Source organism: Scomber japonicus, chromosome 10 (assembly GCF_027409825.1).
Source record: "Scomber japonicus isolate fScoJap1 chromosome 10, fScoJap1.pri, whole genome shotgun sequence".
Lineage (NCBI taxonomy): Eukaryota > Metazoa > Chordata > Actinopteri > Scombriformes > Scombridae > Scomber > Scomber japonicus.
Genome location: NC_070587.1, coordinates 3,112,298 through 3,135,000, shown reverse-complemented (window position 1 = coordinate 3,135,000; position 22,703 = coordinate 3,112,298). Strand labels below are relative to the sequence as shown.

The 22,703-nt window shown below is 40.1% G+C and overlaps 1 protein-coding gene across 4 annotated transcripts in view; it reads right to left on the bottom strand.

Annotated features, from left to right (window-relative positions):
* The window catches only part of LOC128366501 (lamin-A-like), a 37,217-nt gene that overhangs the window by 10,825 nt on the left and 3,689 nt on the right, over positions 1-22,703 (bottom strand). The window contains exons 2-3 of one of the 4 annotated variants that reach the window (XM_053327233.1): positions 20,119-20,244; positions 17,922-18,307 (exon numbers count right to left, since the gene is read on the bottom strand). In XM_053327233.1, coding sequence (XP_053183208.1) covers positions 17,922-18,262 — 341 coding nt within the window. In that variant the 5' untranslated portion in view covers positions 18,263-18,307; positions 20,119-20,244. Of the gene's footprint in view, positions 1-17,921; positions 18,308-20,118; positions 20,548-22,310; positions 22,515-22,703 lie in introns of those variants that run through there. The other 3 variants (XM_053327236.1, XM_053327234.1, XM_053327235.1) reach the window with 3 other exon arrangements.

The window sequence follows — 22,703 nt, the reverse complement described above, 5'->3', positions numbered from 1 at the left end:
TTGTCACTAATAATGGCCATCTGCTGGGGGAGATGGCTTCCAGGCTGCTTACACAGTCCTCACAGTCCTCTGGTCACTGCCAGCCGGGTGTTAGGAGAGCCAGTGTAAGGACGAGGGGGCAGAATGAGCTACAAATGCACTTTAACTTATGTGTTGGGAGTGTGTTTGTGCCAGAGTTAAAGTTACTCAACAGTAGAATGATGATTTAAAACAACGATTGAGTCCACTAACAAGCCATTAACTCACAATCTAATGTGAAACTGTAACTACAAACAATCGATACATATTACTGCATTCAACAATCAGTCACGAAAATTCAATTCTGCTTCTTGAAAACAAGACAAAACGAACTAGTGGAAAGGCAGAGCTACACTGTGACCTCACGCTTTGGGAATATACAGAAAAGGTTGAAAAATGAATGGCTCTTTTATGTTCAGAAAACGTCTAAAATAAAATCCAGAGAAAACATTTCCCTGATGTTTTACAGATGTACAATGGAGCTCAGAGAACTCGAGTAGGTTGTTATGTAAATGCCTCCCAGACTGCTCATTGTTCATATTAAAAAATAAAGAGGGACACACACACACACACACACACACAGAGACAGCACAAGAAGCTCTGGGAAGGAGGTACAGACATCTTGGCAACACTTATAAACTGTATAATTAATCAATTAATGGTTTATAACACCATAATGTAATTGTTTGCACATGTAAGTGTTTATTGATGTATTTGTCAACAAATTTAACTCCTCTAGACAATAAATGAATATATAGTAAAACATAGTTGTAACAATATGTCTTCTTGAGCGTGGCTGTAATTGTTGTCAAATATTGTAAGTAATTAATGTCCTTATACCTGCTTATAACTGCATTATAGAGTGTAATAAAAAAAGGGGGGGGGCTTAAAGTAAAGTGGTACTGAGATGCTAAAATCACCTTTATCACAGTGACACCACAGGTCCCAGTACCTCCCACTCCCACTAAAAAAAGACTGGTGCTGTCCTTACTATGTAAAACCCAGGAACATTGCACACATGTATATAATCTCAGGAACTTCTGCATATTGGACATTTATATATTACAGATTTATTTACACAGAGATTGTTTATTGTATGAAGTGTTTTATTTTATTTTATCTTAATCACTTTCAATATTTAGTCTACCATCACTGATATCAATGGGATTAACAAAATACTATTGCTGGCTGCTGTGTTGGACAACATTTTTTTTTGGCACAGCCTAGTGAATAAACCGACAACTAAAAATATATCTTCTTTGGACACTCACCAGTGACCTCTGGCAGAGCACTTAACCTAAATGAGCAGATGTTGGGACAAGATGTATTACTTTGCAGCAATGCAACAATTCATACTTATAAGTTTCACTGGTAGCCCAGTCCAAATACACTCCTCCATTGTTTGGCTCAGTAGAAATAAACACACACTTGTAACCCTCACATGAGTTAACATGCATTGGAGGTTTGCCACATACAGTAGCTTACAGAGCTGAAAAAGACTTAAAACTTACTTTGACTCATAAAGAGAGACAGGAATGTGAGTCTTTACAAACCAGGTGTAAACTCAAGTGCTTGAGATTATCACTATTCACTATACAGAGAAAAACATACCCATCAAAGTGTCAAGAATGCACATACACAGATAACACTAATAATACTAATAAAACTTACAAACATTGCCTGAATTCTTGAAAGTACAGAGACTGGTGCCGAGTGTAATGTAGGCTTTGAAAATGTCAGCCATCAATCAGCCTCAAGACATCTACAAGACAGGCTGATTAGTAACCAGAGGGAAACAAAACATGGTTACTGCTGTGAAATGTTAATGATTATTATCTTACAGTGAGTTTAACCATCTCTGGTTGGGCCATATTTCCTAAAACTTATTTAACTCTAGGTGTGATGAAACATTTTCTAAGCTTGCTGTTGTTACTGTGGAACATTTTCACCACAGTAGAGGCCATTAACACATTATGGACTTTGAATAATAAATTCAAATCTCCCACAACAAGTCTGTGTACAGAGGCGTGTTTTCTTTTTATTAAATTTGTAAAATGTGAATGCATTAGCAAATACATACACTCACACACTTTTTCACATTTGTTCACAACTCCAGATAAACACTGCTTGCAGCTCTTTGTCTAGATGTTGATTTTTTTTCAATGAAACATTTTAACAGTCTGATTCTGTGGGCAGATGAATGCTTGTTAGTGTATGTGAGTGCTGCTGTGACTTTCATTAGTTAAATGGGCCTAGTGGATCAGCTCAAGCAGTGAATTAATGGACAGAAGTGGCTTTGGTCTATTGACATGCTGCTTGATTATTTAATTCTCTCTTCATACACAAATATGAGACAGAGAGGATGGCTTACAGCAGAATGGCATGCGGTTTTAGCAATGTGACAAATGCTTTTAATGGAAACTTCTTATTCTACTCTGGCTTCAGTACAAGTGGCCCCTGTGAGATGTATTAATTACACTACAAAAGCGAAGAGATGCCTTAATCATGCAAAGTAAAAGCCAATTCCTGAAGGAAAAAAAGTGTCTGCAGGCATGCAGCTCTGTGGAGCTGTACTTAGACCTAGTGTTGCTTTGAATGTCAGCATGCTAACATCCTCACACTGGCAATGCTAACGTGCTGATGTTTAGCAGGTATAATATTTACTATGTAATGATTATTTTCAGTATCAATTAATCTGCCAATCAGCTTATTATATGTTCACTTATAAAATGACAGAAAATAGTAAAAAATGCAAGCTATCATTTCTCAGAGCTTTTTTCTTTTAGACAACCAACAGTTCTAAAACCAAATATAATCCATTTACTATCATGAATGGCAAAAAAAAGCAATACATCTTTTTATCTTTTATATCCCATTTCAAAACTATTATTATTCCATGCTATAAATAGCTTTCAAAATTTTAAATGTTTGATTCAAGTACTACTTTGTTTATTTCCTTACATTTGTTAGCTTACTTTTGTTCTATTTTTATTCTTCTATTTTGTGTTTATGGCAGCGGACATCAAGACACACACACACACAGGCCAATAAACTGATTCTGATTCTGATATGAAACCAGCAAATATTTGTAATTTTCGATTTTCAAATTATTAAAACAATCATTCAATTACCAAAATAGTTGAAGTTTAATTTTCTGTCGATCAGCTAAGCAATGAATGGACTAATGGTTGAAGCTCTATTACCATGTTCATTGTCTTAGTTTAGAATATTAACCCTAACCCTAACACTGTCCAATTAGAATTAAAGGCAAAGTATATCTGGAGAGTTTTGCAGATATTTGGGTCATAAACCGAAGTACTGGACAAACTGAAATTCTACTTCTACTATTTCTTGGTCTATAGTAAAAGGTCACCAAAGTCAGTAGGATTCATCCTCTTAGAACCATGGTATGGACCAAAGTGGTGAACCAAGTGGCCGACATACATTGCCATCCCTAGAGCAACACAGCTAGCATGTAAAAGTCCAATTGGATGAAATAAATGTAAAAGAAAAAAAAAAAACTTGATGATAATTATGTAAAGAACAGAGGTACAGTATAATGAGACATGGTGCTTATATCCGTCCTGGACAGGGACAATCATGTAGCTTAACCTGACCTCTGACCTTAATGTAGAAAAGAGTGAATGTAGTCTACCTATGTAGTTGTTAGTATTACTGCTGACATTATTAGTTCTCAGGAGCAACTCTTTATTTTATTTCTTTATGCCATGTGTTATAGCTGCATTGTGCAGTGCTTTGGGTAATTGGACCAGAAGTACACTACCAAATCACATTCAATACGGGGTGTCCTCATGTGCCTGTCAAATAGAAGTATCAGGGGATTTTAACATGGTTGTGTGAAAATTTTTGACAAGATCAACGGGCCATCCCGCCACCACTGCAGCTCCTGAGCCTGAATTTGATCATAAACCAAGAATATATATGAATACACAACATAAAATTTAATTTGGAGTGTTTTTCTAGCCTCAGATAGGTGACAGAACAAGCCAACTCTATACTGGAGCTTACCATATTCACATTTGACCAAGAAGCTTAGTGATTTTGTAGATGTAGTGATTATTTTTGTATTGACAGGTTGGCTTATCAAAGACATCGGTGGTAAATTAAAAGCAATTCATTTTAATTTTCCAACAACAGCAGCAGCAGTTTGGCACCAATTAACCACCAACCTATGCTGTAAATGTCTTTGTAATAATACTTAATTGACCATATCTATTTATGTAAGATCACTGGGTTTAACATAGATTAAGGGTGGGTGTGGGTCAGATTTGATACCACAATTAAAAAAATATAAATAAAGAAAAGAAGTGATAGTTTAGGATCATTTAGTATGGAGCAATCCAGCCCAGAGAGACGGCTCCTGGGATGAAATGTCCACGCCTAGTCTGTTAACAAATATTTAAACCTGATTGAGCTGTTAATACATAATAATGAATTAAACCATATATATTTTAGATTATATGGCTCAACTGTACTGCACTGAGAAAAGAATCCACAAACAGGAGTTATAACAATGACTATTAAAAAGTGGCTTGAGTACAACACAGCGGTGAAATGAAATGATCTGCTCTTTGACATGTTGTCTTTGCTTCTGGCACATCCAGGATGCGGTTCCTGGATGGCTTAAAACACTTTGTAGCATCTGAAGACAGCAGGAGGACACTGGGAAATCTTGTGTGTGGGTGTGTGTCTGCATTTCTATATTTCTATGGCTTGTGTGTGTGTGTGTGTGGAGGTGTATTTGTGCATGTGTTCTGTGTGCTCTGCGTTGTAAGTGTGAGTGTTGCAATAACTGTGTACTACTGTGTAACTCAAGTGCATGTGTATACTGTGTGTGTATGCCAGTGTGTGAACGCATGACATCAACTCTTGACGTGTTGTGAATTGTGTGTCCCGACACATACAGGGTGTGTACGTCCTTGCATGTGTGTGTTCTCATACAGTATTTACATAATCCATGCAGGGAATGAGTGAGATCACCATGAAGATGTTTGCTTGACTACCTGTTTATATAATTCTATGTGAATTATGTAATTAGAGAGCCTCAGCATAAATATCCTCGGACTTGGTGTTTACATTCTGCTCCATCAAAGCTCTGAAGTGTCTCAGCTTGTGCTAGGAGCACATGTGTGGAGTCGCTCTGCAGCTATTTTTAAGATTCACGCCATTAATATTTACAATACAATAGTCAGTCAGCATGAGACAAATATGGTGCCGAGAGCCAATAGATATGCAAACAAATGCTGATTACATTTGGGAAATTAGGTAAATAAAGTGCAGGCAGTTTCATCAAGATAAGGGAAATCTGTTGCAAGTAAAATAAGGCAGACAGAGAAAGTCCTCTGTGCCACAAGGGCAGCGCTGCAGGTTTTATATTCTGCACTCAAAGAGGAAATTAAAAGCATAAAAAGAGATGTAATTTTGGCAAGCTTTGTTCTTGTTGTTTTGAGTGTAGCCCACTTTTCTTATTCGTCATACCTTCTTTCCTCCCACACACAAATGTCTGCCGTCTTGACAAAAGACAAAAAAACTGAAAAATAATAAATGTTTACACATTCCACCATTTTCAGCTGCAATATCTAAGCATTTTAAGGCGTTTTGTTACAGAGCAAATATGTAAATGACACATTTTGAGTCACAGAGACAAAATGGGAGCTATTGGACAGAGACAGTGTGAGATGGGGGAGAGCAGGAGAGGGTGGTGGGGGAGTGTGAAATGGAAATGGGAAAGGAAAGAGACAAAAAGAGAAAGGGGGGGGGGGGTAGAGACAAGAAATCTGAGGAGGAGGAGGAGGAGGAATGTGTTGGCTCGGCTCCCAGCCTCAAGGATGACTCACAGCTATCTTTGTCCACCCCAGTAACGAGAAACGAACCCCGCCTCATGGAGTGAAAAAGAGAAAAAAGCCCACTCTCCCCCTCCTGTTTTGCTATGCCTTTGCCATGGCAACCAAGGCCTTGTCGTTAGGCCTGCTAGTATGCCATTTCCACCACCACGCTGTGGACGCAATGGAATAAATATAAAAAAGTGCACACTTTTATGTGCAGATTTTCGAAATACCTCAAGGCAGAGAGGCTGTGCTTTCTGTGCACTCCGGATTCCTATAACCTATAATTTCTACAAGATATGGCAGAGAATTACTGCAGCCACACAGCCAAAAGAGACTTTGGCAATACCGATGCCAAGTAGTCGACACTGGAAACTAAAACAAAATGTCAATTTGAAACATTACTTCAGTAATTTTTATAGCAGATGTATATTTAAATTTAGAAAGCAAGAAAAATAATCTATTATTTCTCTGCACAATTCTTAAGATTTAAGTATCGCACTATTTCAACACAATACTCTGGATTTCTGACACAACTGCAGTAGATCTCACAGTTGAAGTTAAATCTGTGTGCAGAATGTTTTTCCTGGCCACCTTATAAGACTTCAAGCATAAAACATTTAAGACTACACGGCTTCCTTGCCTGAGCTTCGCACTACTGGAGTAGACAGATGTCTCCACTCCTCTTTTCCTTATTTTGCAAACCAAATCCATGCTCTTACCCCAGTTTGGTCCTTGTAATATGAGGACATAGTCTTGGTTGCACTTAATCAGCTTTAAAAAGGTCAGCTCACTTACCTCCAGTAGTATCTACACATAAAGATAGTCTTATTTGACCAGGCTTTGAATTAATTGTCAATTTCTACTGCCACTACAGTATAATGTTGGTAACTGGATTTTAATTTGTGGTGCTCACAGCAGTGGAAAACTGCATTTTTATAAAACTCAATAGTGTAACCATTAGTCTGAATAATACCCAGACAGTCAACAGCTTCAATGGGGAGAATTTTTCCTCTAAAAAGTAGTTCAAGTAAAAATCATTGCATGTAGCCTGCTGTCTGTTTCATCAACAGTAACAAGGACATTGTTTCTGGGATAATAAAACTATGATGGCCAATTACTTGATTTGATTATTTATTTTTGCTTATTTTGTAAATTGTTTCATAAAAAGACTAAAATATTCGTATTCATGGCAGTCGCATTGAGAAGCACAATAGCTACAAGGTATTGAGATACTCACACTCACACACACACACACACACACACACACACACACACACACACACACACACACACACACACACACACACACACACCTGGGAGCTGCCCAGTACAGCTGCATTCTTGTACTGTTTACCACGGAGCAGCTCCCCTGCAGCAGTACCGGGTTTAGTGTTCTGCACAAGGGCACAGCTACAGAAGCTGTGTAGGAATAAGGTGGGGGGTCTCATCAATTCACCCACCAAGGTTTTCTCTGCCAGTGTGTTTGAAGCAGTGACCCTCTGTAACGGCCTGCTGTAGTAACAAGAAATTCATCACCAAGTCCATTTCCTGTATTACTACTCAAAGAATTCCTTTGACATTCAGTGGAAGTGTTCATTGATCCATATGGTATGTTACAACTTCACACACACAGTCTGGTGAAGCATGTGTGGACACGTGTGGGTGGGGTTTCCCAATGAGTCACTGTTCAAACACTGGAGAGGAAAAAAAGGGGGGTGGGGTGGGGGGGGGTGTTCTCCCAAATTCCCTGTAGATTGTTTAAAATGTTCCCTTCTCCAATTATAGCCTACCTTTCCTCTTTCTATGCACTATGTTTAGCTTCACCATTCACAAAGCTGCTTTATGTGGAGAACACTGCAGGGAAAAGGTGACTAAGAGGAAGGCTGCTGAATAATGGAGTCAACACAGGGGCCCAGAAATAGTACTATAACCAAAACATACAGTATAACACTATGTTACTAGGCCAGTACAAAAAAAACACCTTGTTGCTAAGCTACAATTAATTATCATCAAATAAGCCATCTTTTTTTAAATGTATTGATTTATTGTTTAATTTGTACATCCATCACATTTTCCCAGAGCCCAAGGTGATCTCTTCAATTTAGGGCTAAAACTAAATGATTGTTTTAATTATTGATTAATCCCGCAATTCAATTTTTAATATTAAAAATGTCAGAAAATAGTGAAAAAAATGCCCAACAAAATTTCCTAAAGACCCAAGGACACATCTTTAAATATCCGACCAACAGCCCCAAACCCTAAAAATATTCAGTTTCGTATTAAAGAATTTTATAAAAAGCTGCAAATGCTTAAAAATTGGAGATCAGAACTGGAGGATGTTTAGTATTTTGTTTTTACTTTTTTTATTCCAGCACAACCAACAGTCCAATGTCCATCAGTATTCAATTTACAAAGATATAAAACAGAGAAAAGCACAAAACCCTCATATTTCAAACACTGGACAGAGCAAATGTTTGACATTACTTATTGTGAATGACTTTCTAATCTAGTTTAAAAGTTGGTGACTTTCTTGCTGTGACAAGTGCAGTATTCAGTTTGTAGGCAACCTCTAAGAATCACTGCAAACAAAATTATACATAATCTATACATGAGTAGTATACGACACACAGAGAGTCAAAACTCAGATTGCAAATCAGCAACACAAAAACCATTTAGGCCTGTTACTTCAAGCCAACTTTCCAAATGTGTTGTGTCATTTTCACAAAACTCTGCAGTAAAATAAACATTACAGGCTGGCACATGACCATTTCAAGCATCTCTGCTGGGTTCAAGAGCACAATAACAGGGATTGTGCGTGTATATGCGTGTGTGATAAATCACCAGAAACAACGCAGCCTTTGCCATGGGGCCACCCGTACACATCCACATGTGGCAAATGGGAACAGAGTTCTTAGTGTTTCCAGTCTTAAAGCAGAGCAAATGCCGAGCGGCTGATAAGTTTCAGGGAGACGACTTCTGATGAGACGAGCTCAGAGGGAGGGGGAGAGGGAGACCGAGAGGATGGGAAATATTCTCTCATGTCAAACTCATGGTTTTGTTTAAGCTGTCAACAAAACAAACTTCATATACTGAACAGAGTTATGTGTACATTCTTTGTCCCATTCAAGCTTGAACTTTGTATATATAGTTTCTAAAACAATGTGTCAGTTTCCCACCTGCTGATATAAAGAGTGTGTGTGAGTCAGGGTGTGTGTCCACCCAAAAAGCATACGCAACAACCCTCGTTCCTCCCTGTACGATGACTTGATTCATCCAGGCATGCAGGTTGTCTTCGTGTTAGCTTGTAAGATACTATTCACTGGAACTGAATCAAATTATCAACGATAAGAGGAAGCTACAGGAAACGGAGCTAGCTGCCTCGCCCTCACACATTCATGTTTACATTGGTGTTAAGGCTAAAAGCACAGATAAGGAATGATAGCGATACGTTTTGATAAGGACTGCTCAGGTTAATGGTTACTACAGAATGCCTTTAAATGAGTTTCCTGTTCATCATCTTAAAAAAAATGTTTTATTCAGACCTGAACAGCATCCATTCCAAGTCAACACTATCATCTCCCAAATTATATTCAAGTCAGAGTCAAACTTTTTTGAGCCTGCAGTCTCTTTGAATACATGATGTCTTTCTGTCAGAACAGACTTGTGTCAATAAGCAGTGGAATCAGTGTCCCAGCGTGCTGTAATTGTACTTCTTAAATTGTCATTTCACATTATTCAGAGTGTCTCAATCTGTATCCAACTGCTGGGAGAGTTTCATTCTCATTTGCATTAACAAGACGACTCAGTGGTGTATCGCCACCCTCACTAATTCTCCATGTAGTAACAACAGACTGTGTTTTAGTGTCCTCTTCAATGAGGCACCGTGCTCTCTTCAGCTGCACTGAGTTACTATGAAAACTCCACGGGTGGAAAACAAGAGTGCTGCAAATGTTAAACAAAAGCCACTTGGAGTTTATGAGACTGTGATACGTTTCGGTCAGCATTGTTTTACTTGTGTTAGCTTACAGAGGAAAAAAGGATTTAGTGCTTGAAGTATAACCGAGTTGTGGTTGTGGGACGAGCCTGATGATTGGCTTCTCTCACGCAAAGCCAGAACGGACTGGCATCGAACACCGACATGCAGGGAACACGGGAGAGCTCGCTGGTGAGCACTCAGAACAAAGGTCTCTTTCTATTATCTGCTAACACCAAACGTCAAGGACAAATGGACAATTGACCGGGCGTCAGGTGAGTTGTAAAACACTAAGATATGACGCTGCGTTGACTTTCTCTTGCTTTCCTGTGATTGTCTTCACTCTGGCACTCTTCCTTCTATGTGCCAACCCCCACCTCTCTGGCAACAAGTAAAAAAATAACACAAACACACAAAACTTTCCAAATACTTGCTGTGCCAGAAGAGTGTGTGAGTGTGTGTGTGTGTGTGTGTGTGGGAAAGACATCAATGGTTTTAAAAGATAAAAGAATAATTTCAACCATCCGTGACAAACATTTACACAGTAAACAGTAAAATAGTGGAGAAGTGCAATTTTAACATACAAAATACAGGTGATACAGATTTTAAAAGATACAAACCAGCGTCTCCAATCACAACAAAAGACCACTTTTACTGTAAATGACGAAGACCCACATCAAGATGTTAAAACTTGGCTCTGGATGACATTTTCTTTCCTAATAAACAAGAGCAACAGCTAATGCAGAACATCTGACTCATCTGTCAGAAACTGATTGAAAGTTCAAACAGCTCCCCTAACGAACTCATTGCTCTGTTTAGATTATATAGTAGAGCTGTTCCAAACATCCTATATAGCTCAAATTGATTTCCAGGCCTGGAATTAGATCAATTGTTACATAACTAACCAGATGGAATGGGAAAGGTTGAGGTTGCAGTGCACCCACTTTCTCCGATTCCCAAATGGGAGCGTCCTTGTGCTGAGAGAGAGAAAGAAGAAAAGTAGAGAGAGTCCCACCATCTTAAAGTGATTTTCCCTGACCATGTGCAAGTGACTCATCGAGGGTTTGGCTGGCTCTGCGGGCTCTATGGAAACTCTGCCTCTATAAACTCCACTCACACACACACACACACACACACACACACACACACACACGCACACACAGAGAGCAGCCTGCCAAAACCTCTACTCGGTACCAAGTTCTGGTCCGATGAAGTCCAAGACCTGCTCTCTCATTACTCGCACACCAATAAATCAACAGTGTCGGCCCAGTACAGCAGCCATACAGCACATTTACAGGCCTGCCACATCTGTTTGCCATTGTAAAGTATCCTGTTAGAAGCTAAGAGAACAAATAGTCACCAAACCAGACTGGTCATACCCTCTCGCTGGGCCTCATAGCACCTATTCACATATCTATAGGATACGTGTTAGAAGACACAAACAAGATGCTGCAGTCATGAACTCTGTGCCCTTCAGCAACAAAACATCTGCATAAAAAGTCAATTATATTAGAAGCAAGCAAGGGTCAGACAAAAATAAGCAGCTCTTAAAATAAAATAATCTGCTCTACAAGTGAAATGATTTTTTGATCATCCAAAAATTAATCAGAAGATCAGAAGTGAAGATTTGCTGCATTTACTTTCTATTTCAATCTTTGAGTTTTGGAAAATAATTGGTAGATAAATCCCTTAAAAAAAAAGTTAGTTGCAGCCCCTCTGTATTAATATTAAAATGAATTTTAGCATTATTTTTCCCACTGTGGAAAAACAATAACACGTGCATTACTCCTTTATTTTTCATGCAATCACTTTTAAGCTTTGGCAGCATTCCTGTTTGAATACGGGTACATTTGCAGCCATTGTTGCTGTGTAACCTAACTAATTAACTATGTAAACCTCCCCCAAGAATGATAAATAGATCCCTTTAAAAAAAAAGTTAATTCAGGCATTTTATTTATCACTCACTCTCATATGCAAAGCACTAGACAAGCTATTCAACATTGGAGAGCGCCTTCAATGTCGTGGCAATGTTACAAAGAGCGATATAATCCAATTTATACAACTGCTGGATGACACCCAAAATCATACACTCTTCTTCTGAGCTCTTATCTGCCCTGGCATGACTCAATGTGACAGACAATTGTTGGCTGTCACATAATACAAGCTGAGATCATCGTAGGGGAAGACAGCCCCCCACCCCCCCACACCCCCCCAGGGCAGCGAAGAACAGAAGTGAACATGATCAAATCGCTTGAGAAAAGCACGATGACGTCACCCGCTGCTGGTGGATGGTGGTCTGCGGCCTGTTTTGGGCTCCTGTCACTAAGCTGTAATTTAAAAATCTGTGAATTGCTACTGCTGTACTTCTGCAAATCAAATCTAGTTTGTTTAATTTCATTAAATTAAAATGTTAGTCCGCATTTAGAGTTGACAAGATATCAATGACAATGAGACAGATGCTTTTGAGAAAGAAAATAATAATGGTAGTGTCAGGGTCCTGGTGTTGTGCACGCTGGCTAACTAGCATGACTTTCTAGGTTGCTTTACATGGAGCGGAGCCCTCATTAATGTGATTAGTTCCACCTGTGCTTTTCCTGCTTCGGCAAGTCAAAATGTCGGCTGTGAAAAAGGTTGCTTGGTGCAATAATTGTTGGCGCAGAGGGATAAACGCAACCAGGAGATGTTTATGGATGTTGACACTATGAAAGTGATGCAGTCAATCATGTGCTTTGTGTACTCCAGAGTCACCAGGCGAGGTGAGTATTTCTGACTGATTAATAATGATATACCAGGATCACAGCAACCTGACAAGCTTAATTTTTCATCCCACTAATTACACTGACCCATTAACATTCATTAATTCTTCATTAAGTGTGCAAAATCACTCTTTTAGATGTTATACTTACAGTATCATATGTCAAACCTCATTTTATACTGAGGCTGTTAACATACTTATATTTTATCTGCTGTACTTAAAGAGCTGTACTTTGCATGTATTTAGTTTCTGGACTACACTGGACATTTTTTGTTGTAACAAACAAAGATATTGTGCATTTTAAATATATGTGTGTATTTTTTAAATAAAGTAGTGTGGAATTTTCTAAATACAATATTTTGACTTAATTTAATTTTATTATTGTTTTAAAATGTATTCTTTTGTATTATATTTCAAACTCGTTTCTTGTTCATCATAAAGAGGTGAAACTTTTCACGTGGGCTGAGCTGACTGAGTACTGTACATTTACAACTTTCCATGCAGTCAGAGGTACTTCCCCGATCGAGAGCGAGAGAGAGAGAGCGAGAGAGAACGAGAGAGAGCGAGAGAGAGAGATATAATATAATGATGTAGTGTTCACCAGCCTTACTCAGAGGGAAAAAAGAGCAAAGGGTATTTGAATGGCTTAACTGCATCATCAAAAGTGGAGTGCAGGCTTGCTCTTGTCCATTTTAGGAAGAGAGACTTAAGGGATAAATATTTTATCTGCAGCTGGAACGAGTCCCTCCTCTTATCTATGACATGGCCCAAATAATAGCACAGATGCATAATGTGTTACCTTGGAGATGTGTTTAAAATTTCCCTCAAGATAAATAAAGAAACTTCACTCACTGAAACTCAAGCTTTGACTAATATTAGACCACTTCTGATGTCTACCTCTACAACACCTCCATCACGCTACCCCCCTTTTACTTCCCCTTCCTCCTCACATTATACAGACTGGCTTAATAATGAAAAACTTGTATTCATTGTGCTTCGTATGTGACGTTTTTTTCTTTGTACCATGAAAGTCAGCACCTACTGTGTTGTGTGTCACGTGCTGTACAAGGACAATTAAGTCTGCAGATAATTAAGCGTAAAAGGTCAAACCACAGCTTTATATCTAAATGGGCGATTATGATTAAATGTAGTCAATGGGGAAAAAACACTTAACTAAATACAAAGAGAGAATTGAGGTTGGTTATAAGCAACACAAACAAGTGACATTACTCCAAAACTACAACATATGGGTCATTTTCAATAGGAGACATGCAAAATGAAAGTAAATGGTATCAGCAAAGTGTTCCAAGTAAAAGGAAATGGGAATGTGTCACATGATAAAGGATTTCCTGCTGTGTTCTCTGACAGTTGCCAAAGCTAATGTTTAACATTATCAGGCCATAAATGTAGCATTATAAAAATCAACTTTAAACTTGTCGGCCCTGTTGCCAAAACGCGTGAAGGTTTTTCTATTGTGATGTGAATAAGTACATGTAGGATTTTTGTCTTCACTGACTTGGAAATTTAAGATGTGCTACCTTTTCATATTTTTTGGAACATGCTCAGTGGATTTTGTGTTTAGCCTCACCTGCCTGCTGCCACACCCTAAACCACAGTCTGCTGACAGGCAGGGCAACCACGCTGAGATAAATCCCTGCTTTTATGTGTTCATAGTAGATTATCCAGAAAAGGGCTTGGTTATTGACTCTTAAACACCTCAAACTGAGTCTTATCCTCATCGTAAAACTTTCTCTATTATAAAGAGCCATTGGTTGGTGATTTTAGACAGTTTTATAGTAGGTATACAGACACACGTGTGCCACAGATATTACTTATGTTTAATGATAACTCTGCCAATTTTGTATGTCACATGTACTACTCATCCTGTGAAACCACTGTGTAATGTCTTCTGTGGCTCAGAAGGGAGCTTTAAAAAGTCTGAAAAAAAATCCCCTGACAATGACGTCAGGGTGTGTTTTTAAGATGTGGGAATTTAGAAGAAGACATGATCAAGTTGCACTATTAGTAATGGAAGATCTAGTGGTTTAGTCTTAGTCCTAGTCCTAGTCCTTAGTCCTACTAAAAGTCAATAAAAATCAATTTTGACTTTTAAAAATCTCTTCTGAGTCCCCAAACTAAATTTAAGTGAAATATTAAATAACCATATTACATTAATATAGTTTACAACATACAAGCATTTCATTGCAAAAAATAAAAAATAGACCTAAATGGAATAAACTGTAAAATCTTGCTGTACAGGATGAAATTCTATCCACTTCTCTTCCGGGATGAAGCATTAAGGAAGGGTGTAACAAATAACTCCTGTAAGTGACACTAAAGAGCCAGTCCCCTCCAAAAAGGCTCATCACGGCTGGTGGTTAGACTTGGCAGGAGCCACCAGCCAGACAAATGACTAGGCTGTGACAAACCTGTGAACACAGTTCTGTGGTTACTGCTAAAATTCACAATATTTAGCATTTTTATGCTGTGTTTTATTGGGGGGTTTTTTCAACTTGTATGTCTGGCTTCCAGTCCTACACTTCAATACTTTACAAGACCACATTCCACACCCACACCTGCTTGTTCTGCAGTTTTAAATTATTTACAAGTCAAATAGTGCTGTTGGTAACTGGCATGGTAGCCCAACAGCTTGAGGTTTTGCCTCAGGGGGGGAGAGCATGTGTTCCTTGTAGTAGTTATGCATACAAAGAGATGAGTGTGGAGAGACACAGTGTCATGCCTTTGGGGTAAACAGGTGTGTCCTGTCAACTGAACTGCACCTATGGCTCCAACTGTTGCTGCGTGTTCTGTCGGACTTGGCCGGAATAACCAAAGACATCACAACACAAAAAGTCAATGTATTGTGGGGTGTAGCTGTCTAGTGTTTGCTCCGCCACCGCCTGCTGCTGTCGTCACATGACACTGGGCTCCAGCGGCGAGTCAAAGCAGCCCGTCAGTGTGTATTAATATACATGACTTCCCGTTACAGACGCATACAGTGAGTCTACAGTCGGCCCATTGCAGCGACCACGAAAAACCTCTGAGTCACCACCCCGTCACACAGCTGTGCCAAGACTTCCCAGAGCTCCATGGCAACCAAACACCAAACACGCTGGCTGAAGTATAACAGATAAAGCCGGCCCAGGCTGGATTGAGTTATTCTTCTCCACCACACATACGTCAAAAGCTTTGCTTCCTTTGGAAAACAGTGTGGTGGGAGCCGTTGCTACTTCTCTAGCTGCGTAGCTAGGGAATTACAAGGAGCACAATGACATGGAGGATATTGTGGAAATGAATGAACATTTAATATAATACTCTTCTCTCAACACTTACAGGCTACACATCACCATTCATCTGGAGCTCGCAACAAAATCAACATCCTCTCCCACATCCAGTGAAAGCAAATTAACAAACCATAGATTGATGAGCTTGGGACATTGTCACTGCTGACACAATGAAGGTCAACACCCAAAAACACACAGAATAGCAACAACATCAAAGACAGTTTTCATTCTGAATTTTACTTTTAATTGATTGAATCTTTTTTTCATGCACAGCACTGAGCCACACCCACTGTTGTGCATATTCACATGGACATATTTCAGACAGCTCAGATTCAATAAAAATGTCAAACTCATGACAATAACACAATGGTTCTAACTGGAGGAAATCACTCCCTGTTGTGTGTATTCCCAGTGTACACACACGCTGCTGTTTCAACACTGTGTTAAAATCCAGTCTGGGTCGTTTTTTTGGGGGGGGTTTAAAAGGAATGTGTTGAATGCTCCTCTATTATTAAAACAGGGAATCTCTACACACTCTAAAGGAGCACATGTAGTCTGTAGGTAGGTAAGTCAGTTACACTGTGCGAGTACAAAATGCCTAGTGTTTCGTAGTTTAATTTCCTCCAACACCTCTAACCCTAGTTGAACTCTGCCAAGACGCTGCCACATTCTTTGGCAGCCACCACCGGCTGAGGCCAGCGGCAGTAATCTTTTCTGCAGACCGATGTGGCTGTAATCACAGCTGAGCATAACACCATCAACAAACTCTGTCACCCTGCTGGTGAGACCCCAAACACAGGTAAGAGGGAGAATGCACACCTCCTATCTCCTAAAAGAGATAGCAAAAGTAATGTAATTACATAATCTATGATTTTTAGAATATAGATTTATACTCCGTTTATGCTGTTTATTGTCCGACATTCAAGTGTAACAGATTGCAGATGTGAATTGTAAGCTTCTGTGCAGGGTGCCAATATTACTGCTGAGTTATCACCAATCACAGTGGTGTCAAACACTGTAATGAAAGCCATTCTGCCATTAGAGCAGTCATTTTATCTTAACAGTGCAGGGTATGTGTGTTTAAGGTGGAGCCTGCTTGGCTGGAGGTGTGACATTTCGAATAACCCTCGAGGCTTAAAGTCACATAATTGTACTTGCTAATCGACGAGTCATCCAAACTTAACCACCAGGAATGTGATCTGCAAATTTTGGGATATGGCGTCACACTACATTCCTTGTAAAAAAGAGTAAAATAAACAATTAGGATGTTGCACCATCTACGTCTTACTGAACAACAATAGGTGTAAGCTGGAGGCATAACTGCACAAAGGCAAAATTACAGCATTCAGCCGCACATGTTCAGTTGTTTTGACCAGAGTGCTGCCTTAACTACTCCTAGGGGATGTTTTGGAAACAAACTAAGACAGAAGAAAATGTCAAACTCATAACTGAAGTGGTGACGGCTCTGGAACCTCATGAATAATACTAATTTAAGAGTGAACACAGATGCACGAACAAACCTGCGCTGGCTGATGTGCCACAGCGAGTACAGGGACATGACGTAACGCCATAATGTAACATACAGTATTTATGCTCTTATCTTACTATTACAGCTTAACGTTGCTTCCCAAAAGGACATTTCATCTGACTTACGATTTCATACTGTGTCACAGAGTAAACATTATTGTCCTATAATGTCTCATGCTTCAGAGTGACAGGAACATCCGAAAGTTATTGTAGGGTCACTTGCCCAAATAGCAGGAAATTCCCCCACAAAAGAACAAGACAAGACAGCAAATAAAATGTTCTGTCATCATTATGGCAGCTAAATTTGGAAGATTTATGGATAGCTCTGAGTCGTTCTGCTGACTTAGGAGACAAACTTGGAATCCTGTTTTATTCGAGAGAATTTTTGAATGCACAGACTGGCCTTATATGTGCAATATATTATATAAATGTGATACAAGTATGCCCCTTTGTGACATTACTATTGTTACAAGGCCTCTCCCATTCAAGCCCCACCTCCCACATGCTCCTCCTACCTGGCTTTAAGCTCCTTGTGCTCCTCCCTGATCTTTCCCAGCTCCAGTTGCAGGCGTGCTCGCTCCTTGGCCACCTGGTCCAGGGTCTTACGAGCATCGGCCAGCTCTGTCTCGTAGGCCGTCCTCATGCCCGTCAGGTCACGGCTGACTGAGGACTCCGACTCAGTGATGCGCAGCCGCAACCCGGCGTTCTCTGACTCCAGGGAGCGCACCTTGTCGATGTAGACAGCCAGCCGGTCATTGAGGTTGCAAAGGTCCTCCTTCTCCTGCAGTCTGGTGATGCGGGCCGGGGAGACGGAGGTGACACCTCGGCTGGTGCGTTTCTGGCTCGGGGTTTCCATGGTAATAATGGCTCAGCAAGAGGTGGAGAGAGGGTGAGTCACTAGCTGTGGGGGAGGAGGACAAAGAAAGGAGAGTTGAAGTAAACGATAGTATCTGGGCTGCCATCCCTAGAAACGCAGTGCACCAAATCATGGACTGAATCACACATTCAACTTTAACGAAGTTTACACTAAAGAAATGTTCCAGTCCTGGATAATCCTGATTCTTTTCTGGGCAGCCTGCCTGGAGTGCTGGGTCCGCTCAAAGTTCTGTATGATCATTTACTCCTGGATAGTTTTCCATTGTCAGTGAGCACATTTGGAAAACCTCATTAAATAAGTTCCCTCTACTGTATTTGCACTGCGTGATGTTAGACAAGCAAAGCTTGTATACAGGATGTCATTTTGTAATTACAAAACCATTATCCTTTTATAAAAGATAATTTAACAGTTTAGCTGACCTTTCCTTGCCATTATTCCACCTTCTATTATTTCTGATAACACGCCCGAAGCACACTGGTATTTCCCCTGTGTAACAAACTATAATAACATACACTGCTGATCTCTCCTCCAGCTCCATTAAATTGATGCAGGAGTAGTTAAGCCACTTTGCAGGAGTTCACTCCTATGCAAACATATCTCCCACAAACACCACTCCCAGCTTTGGCTCACTCAAAAAAGGTAATTAAACACCTAATAATTACTCTTAAAATATGCAGCCGTTACCAGGGACATCAAAATGTTAAAACCTTTTCATCCGTCTGTGGTCTTTTCGGTAAAATGCAGGCAAGCCAAATAAAGACAAACCTTCTAAATGTTTTTACTTGTTTACTGTGATCAGCATGTTCAGCAGTAATCATCTCATCCACAACCACTCACACTGCCACCACACCTAATACCAATGTGTTGACTCACATTATAAACATGTGTTGCAGGATGCCCTGATAAGGAAATACTCACACTTTGTGGTTGTTTAGATGTGTGAAAACAATGAAAAGTGAAAGGAAGCACTGTGTTAAAAGATCCTGATGGGAAAATGATGGAATGTGCCTCCAACATTACAAATGTAAGCAAACATTTCAAGCTATGAATCTTATAAATCACTAACTATAAAGAGAACTCTACACTGCAATTATGGCTGACGCCTTTGGCAATATCAATAAAACGTGCATGCAACTGTGGCTAAACAGGTGTGACTTAAGAACTATCACCACTGAACAACCCATTCCCATTAAAAGGCGGGAAAACCTACTCCACTTTGGTTCAGCAGTGGGTGGACACACCAAACTTTGCCATCCATCCCCTCACCGCCCATTACCAAAAGTGCACGCACACCCATGTGGGTGGGATGGCGCACACATGCATGGATATGATGCGTGCACACGCCCACAGGAGCAAACCCATACAGCCACAAGTACTCTCTCAACTAACTTTTTGAATAAATTAAGCATCAATTTAAGCTCCTGAAACGTGCTGAGCATTAACAGGTCTGTCTGATGTTCCACTTTTCACTTTTTCAACAGTTTGAATTAAAATGAGCGACAACTTTTTAAAGTTACTAAGTTATTTCACACCACTCCCTGCCAATAGGCAAATGGCTTTGCTGACTGACTGAACAAGTTAAACAAGCTCTATATTATGACTTTAACTCTGATTATGATTTAATTCCCACAACACTAACACAGTCTGTCACCATAACGATAAAAACTCTCACAGGGAGACAAGAATCTGAATAGACTGTCTGAGCCTTACCTCATTTGTGGGAGAACCTCCCAACTTCAGCCTTCTGACGTAAAAAAGACAGTGTTCTGGTGCTTTCTAGAAGTTTATCTGCTGGTGTGAGTGTATGTTAGCTGCTGTGAGTGTGTGTGCCGTACCCCTGAGGAACGTAGAGAAGAGGATCCGTTGAATAATGTAGTCTTGCTCTCTGCTGGTGGGTGTGTGCGCCTTTGGCTCGTGCCCTGAACTGCTTTCCTAGCTGTTGCTCACTGCACATGTACCTACTGCTGAAGCGGGAGAGAAGGGGTGGGAGTACAAGAGAGGGGAGGGCGGGGCAGCGAGGAGGAGTCAGGCTAGACAGAGTGTGTGTGCACAGTCTCACAGAGCAGCTACTGAGCTTTATCTCTCCCTGCACCGGCCCTATCTTTCCCTTTCTCATTTCCCTCAGACAGAGCCCGTGCAGACGGACTGACCTCAGCGACTGGTGCAAGTGGTCTGTCAATAAAATGCAGTGACACTGGTGATACTCAACAACTCCCAGGTGGGTAAAAGTGTGTGAATGTGTCGCTCTCACCCTGCCCTCCTCTGCTGCTATATAGAATACATTCTTAGCCCACTCTTCTGGTTGAAATGTCTCTGACAGTCTACTCTAAAGCAAATAAATGGAAAAAGAATTTCTGTTTTAATCTTAGAGAGCAAACAGAAAATCCTCACTGCTTTAAATGAAAACAAAGTTAACCTTGGCACGCACAATCACACAACATGATAAATAAGAAAACTACATGCAAATCACTGATCACCTCATAGTGTGGATCTGGTGTTATCCATGGCAGAAAAATATCCTGTAAACATGGTTGTCCACTAAATCCAAGGAGGAAAAAGGCCACAAATCTTTGATATCATATTCCCAGTGAAAGGTAGAATAATTCCCACAAGCCATCTTCAAAGTCTAAAGGTCTGTCTCTCGACACCAAGTTGATTCTGGTCTTATTTATTTGCTCGGGGTGGAGTTAATGGCATCACAGGTCCAATCAAGTTCTGGTGCAAGGGAAAAAGACATTTTCTGTGTGTGTGTGTGTGTGTGTGTGTGTGTGTGTATATGTGTGCATGTGTGTATGTATCTCCTCACCATGGAAATGGAAGTCAGTCCATTCATGTGTGTGTCTGTGTATGTGCATGTGGTTAAACAACGGGCAAGACAGCATCTCTGTTTTTGGGCATGGGGCAGGCCTAGTGGCTAAGGGAGTATCCTGGCTTCAGTGTGGCCTTCCAGTGGAAAGGAGCCGTCAGTGTCTGAACCTTCCCTGCGTCACAGATCCCTATTAAAAGCAGCTCACTTGTTCAGCCTCCTCCTCCTCTCTACCTCTCTTTCTCCATCTCTCCATTTCAGGTTTTTAAGCTCTTGTGTTTGCATGGAGACAAGAATGCTGGGCTGGTAGCCCAAACATTTCTCTTCAGAAACTTCAGACTCTCAAACTGATTTTTCTTGTGCTGTCCATTTTCCCAAACAATCATGACATTTCATCACAAATGTTATCAAGCTGAAACAGGGCTACTCAGCTGTGACACAACCTAGAGCCCTGAAGCATGAATGAATGATAAATGACATGTTTTCCTCACGTTACAGAACCAATCTGCTGGTGGTTGATCAATAAAGAACTCATAGTTTCAAAACTCTGCTTAAAGGCATTTGAAGAAACAACTCACACCCTATTTACACCTCACTGCTCATCTTCTACGAGAAAAGGACTAACAGATCAAAACATCTCAGCAACAAGGGGAACACTTGTTGTAGGGCTGCACATAACTGACTTCATTGTCAGTTTCATAATTGTTTTGTCAGAACTTTGTGAAAATATCACACTATACCTGAGCCGTAGGAGACATCTTCAAATTGTTTTGTTTTGACCAACAGTGCACATCCCAAAGACATTTCATTTACAATGATATGTGACAGAGAAAAGCAGAAAATAGTTTTGATAAAGAAATTGGTACTGTACCAGCAAATCACAAAAAAATCATCAAACACATAAAAGATGCCGATACATTTTCTAAATTAACCAAATCTTCTCAACTCTATATTTTCCAGTAATTTGCACAGTTTTCTATTAACACCTGTTGGATAGGTGGTAAATTAAATTGGATAATTTTTGGATGCTGCTTACAAAAGATGTAATGTGGCAAATTTAAGTGGTAAACCATCACCGTTCAGCTGCTAATATAAAATGCTACCAATGCACTCAAGTGTTGAGTTGTCCGTCTCACACATAGTATTTAGGAGTCTGGATCCCAGATGCACTCATCAAGTGCAAAGACAGGAGCAGGCATGACAGACTGTGATGCAACTCACCACACAAGACAAGTACTGAACAGCACATTGGCAGTCAGCTGCTTTCTTCAAGTCACTGCCTCATTCCCTCTCTCTCTCTCTCTCTCTCTCTCTTTCTGCCCTCACAGCATTCCAAATGGGCAGCAAAAAAAACACACAAGGCGTGCCTGTTGTGTAACGTTGAGGATTTATTTCTCCACCGTGAGCTACTAACTTGCTCCTGCCCTGGGAGAAAAGAGAGATGACACAAGAGGAATTTCTGCAAATTTTTACATTTACATTTTTTTTAAAGGCAAGCAGGCTACTAAACACAGGGTCTTATTCCAGCTGTCATGTACAGCAGGACATAAAAATGCTTTTCTCCTTCTCATCTCATTCCTTTATCGCTTTTTCTCCATTTCCTCCTCAGACACA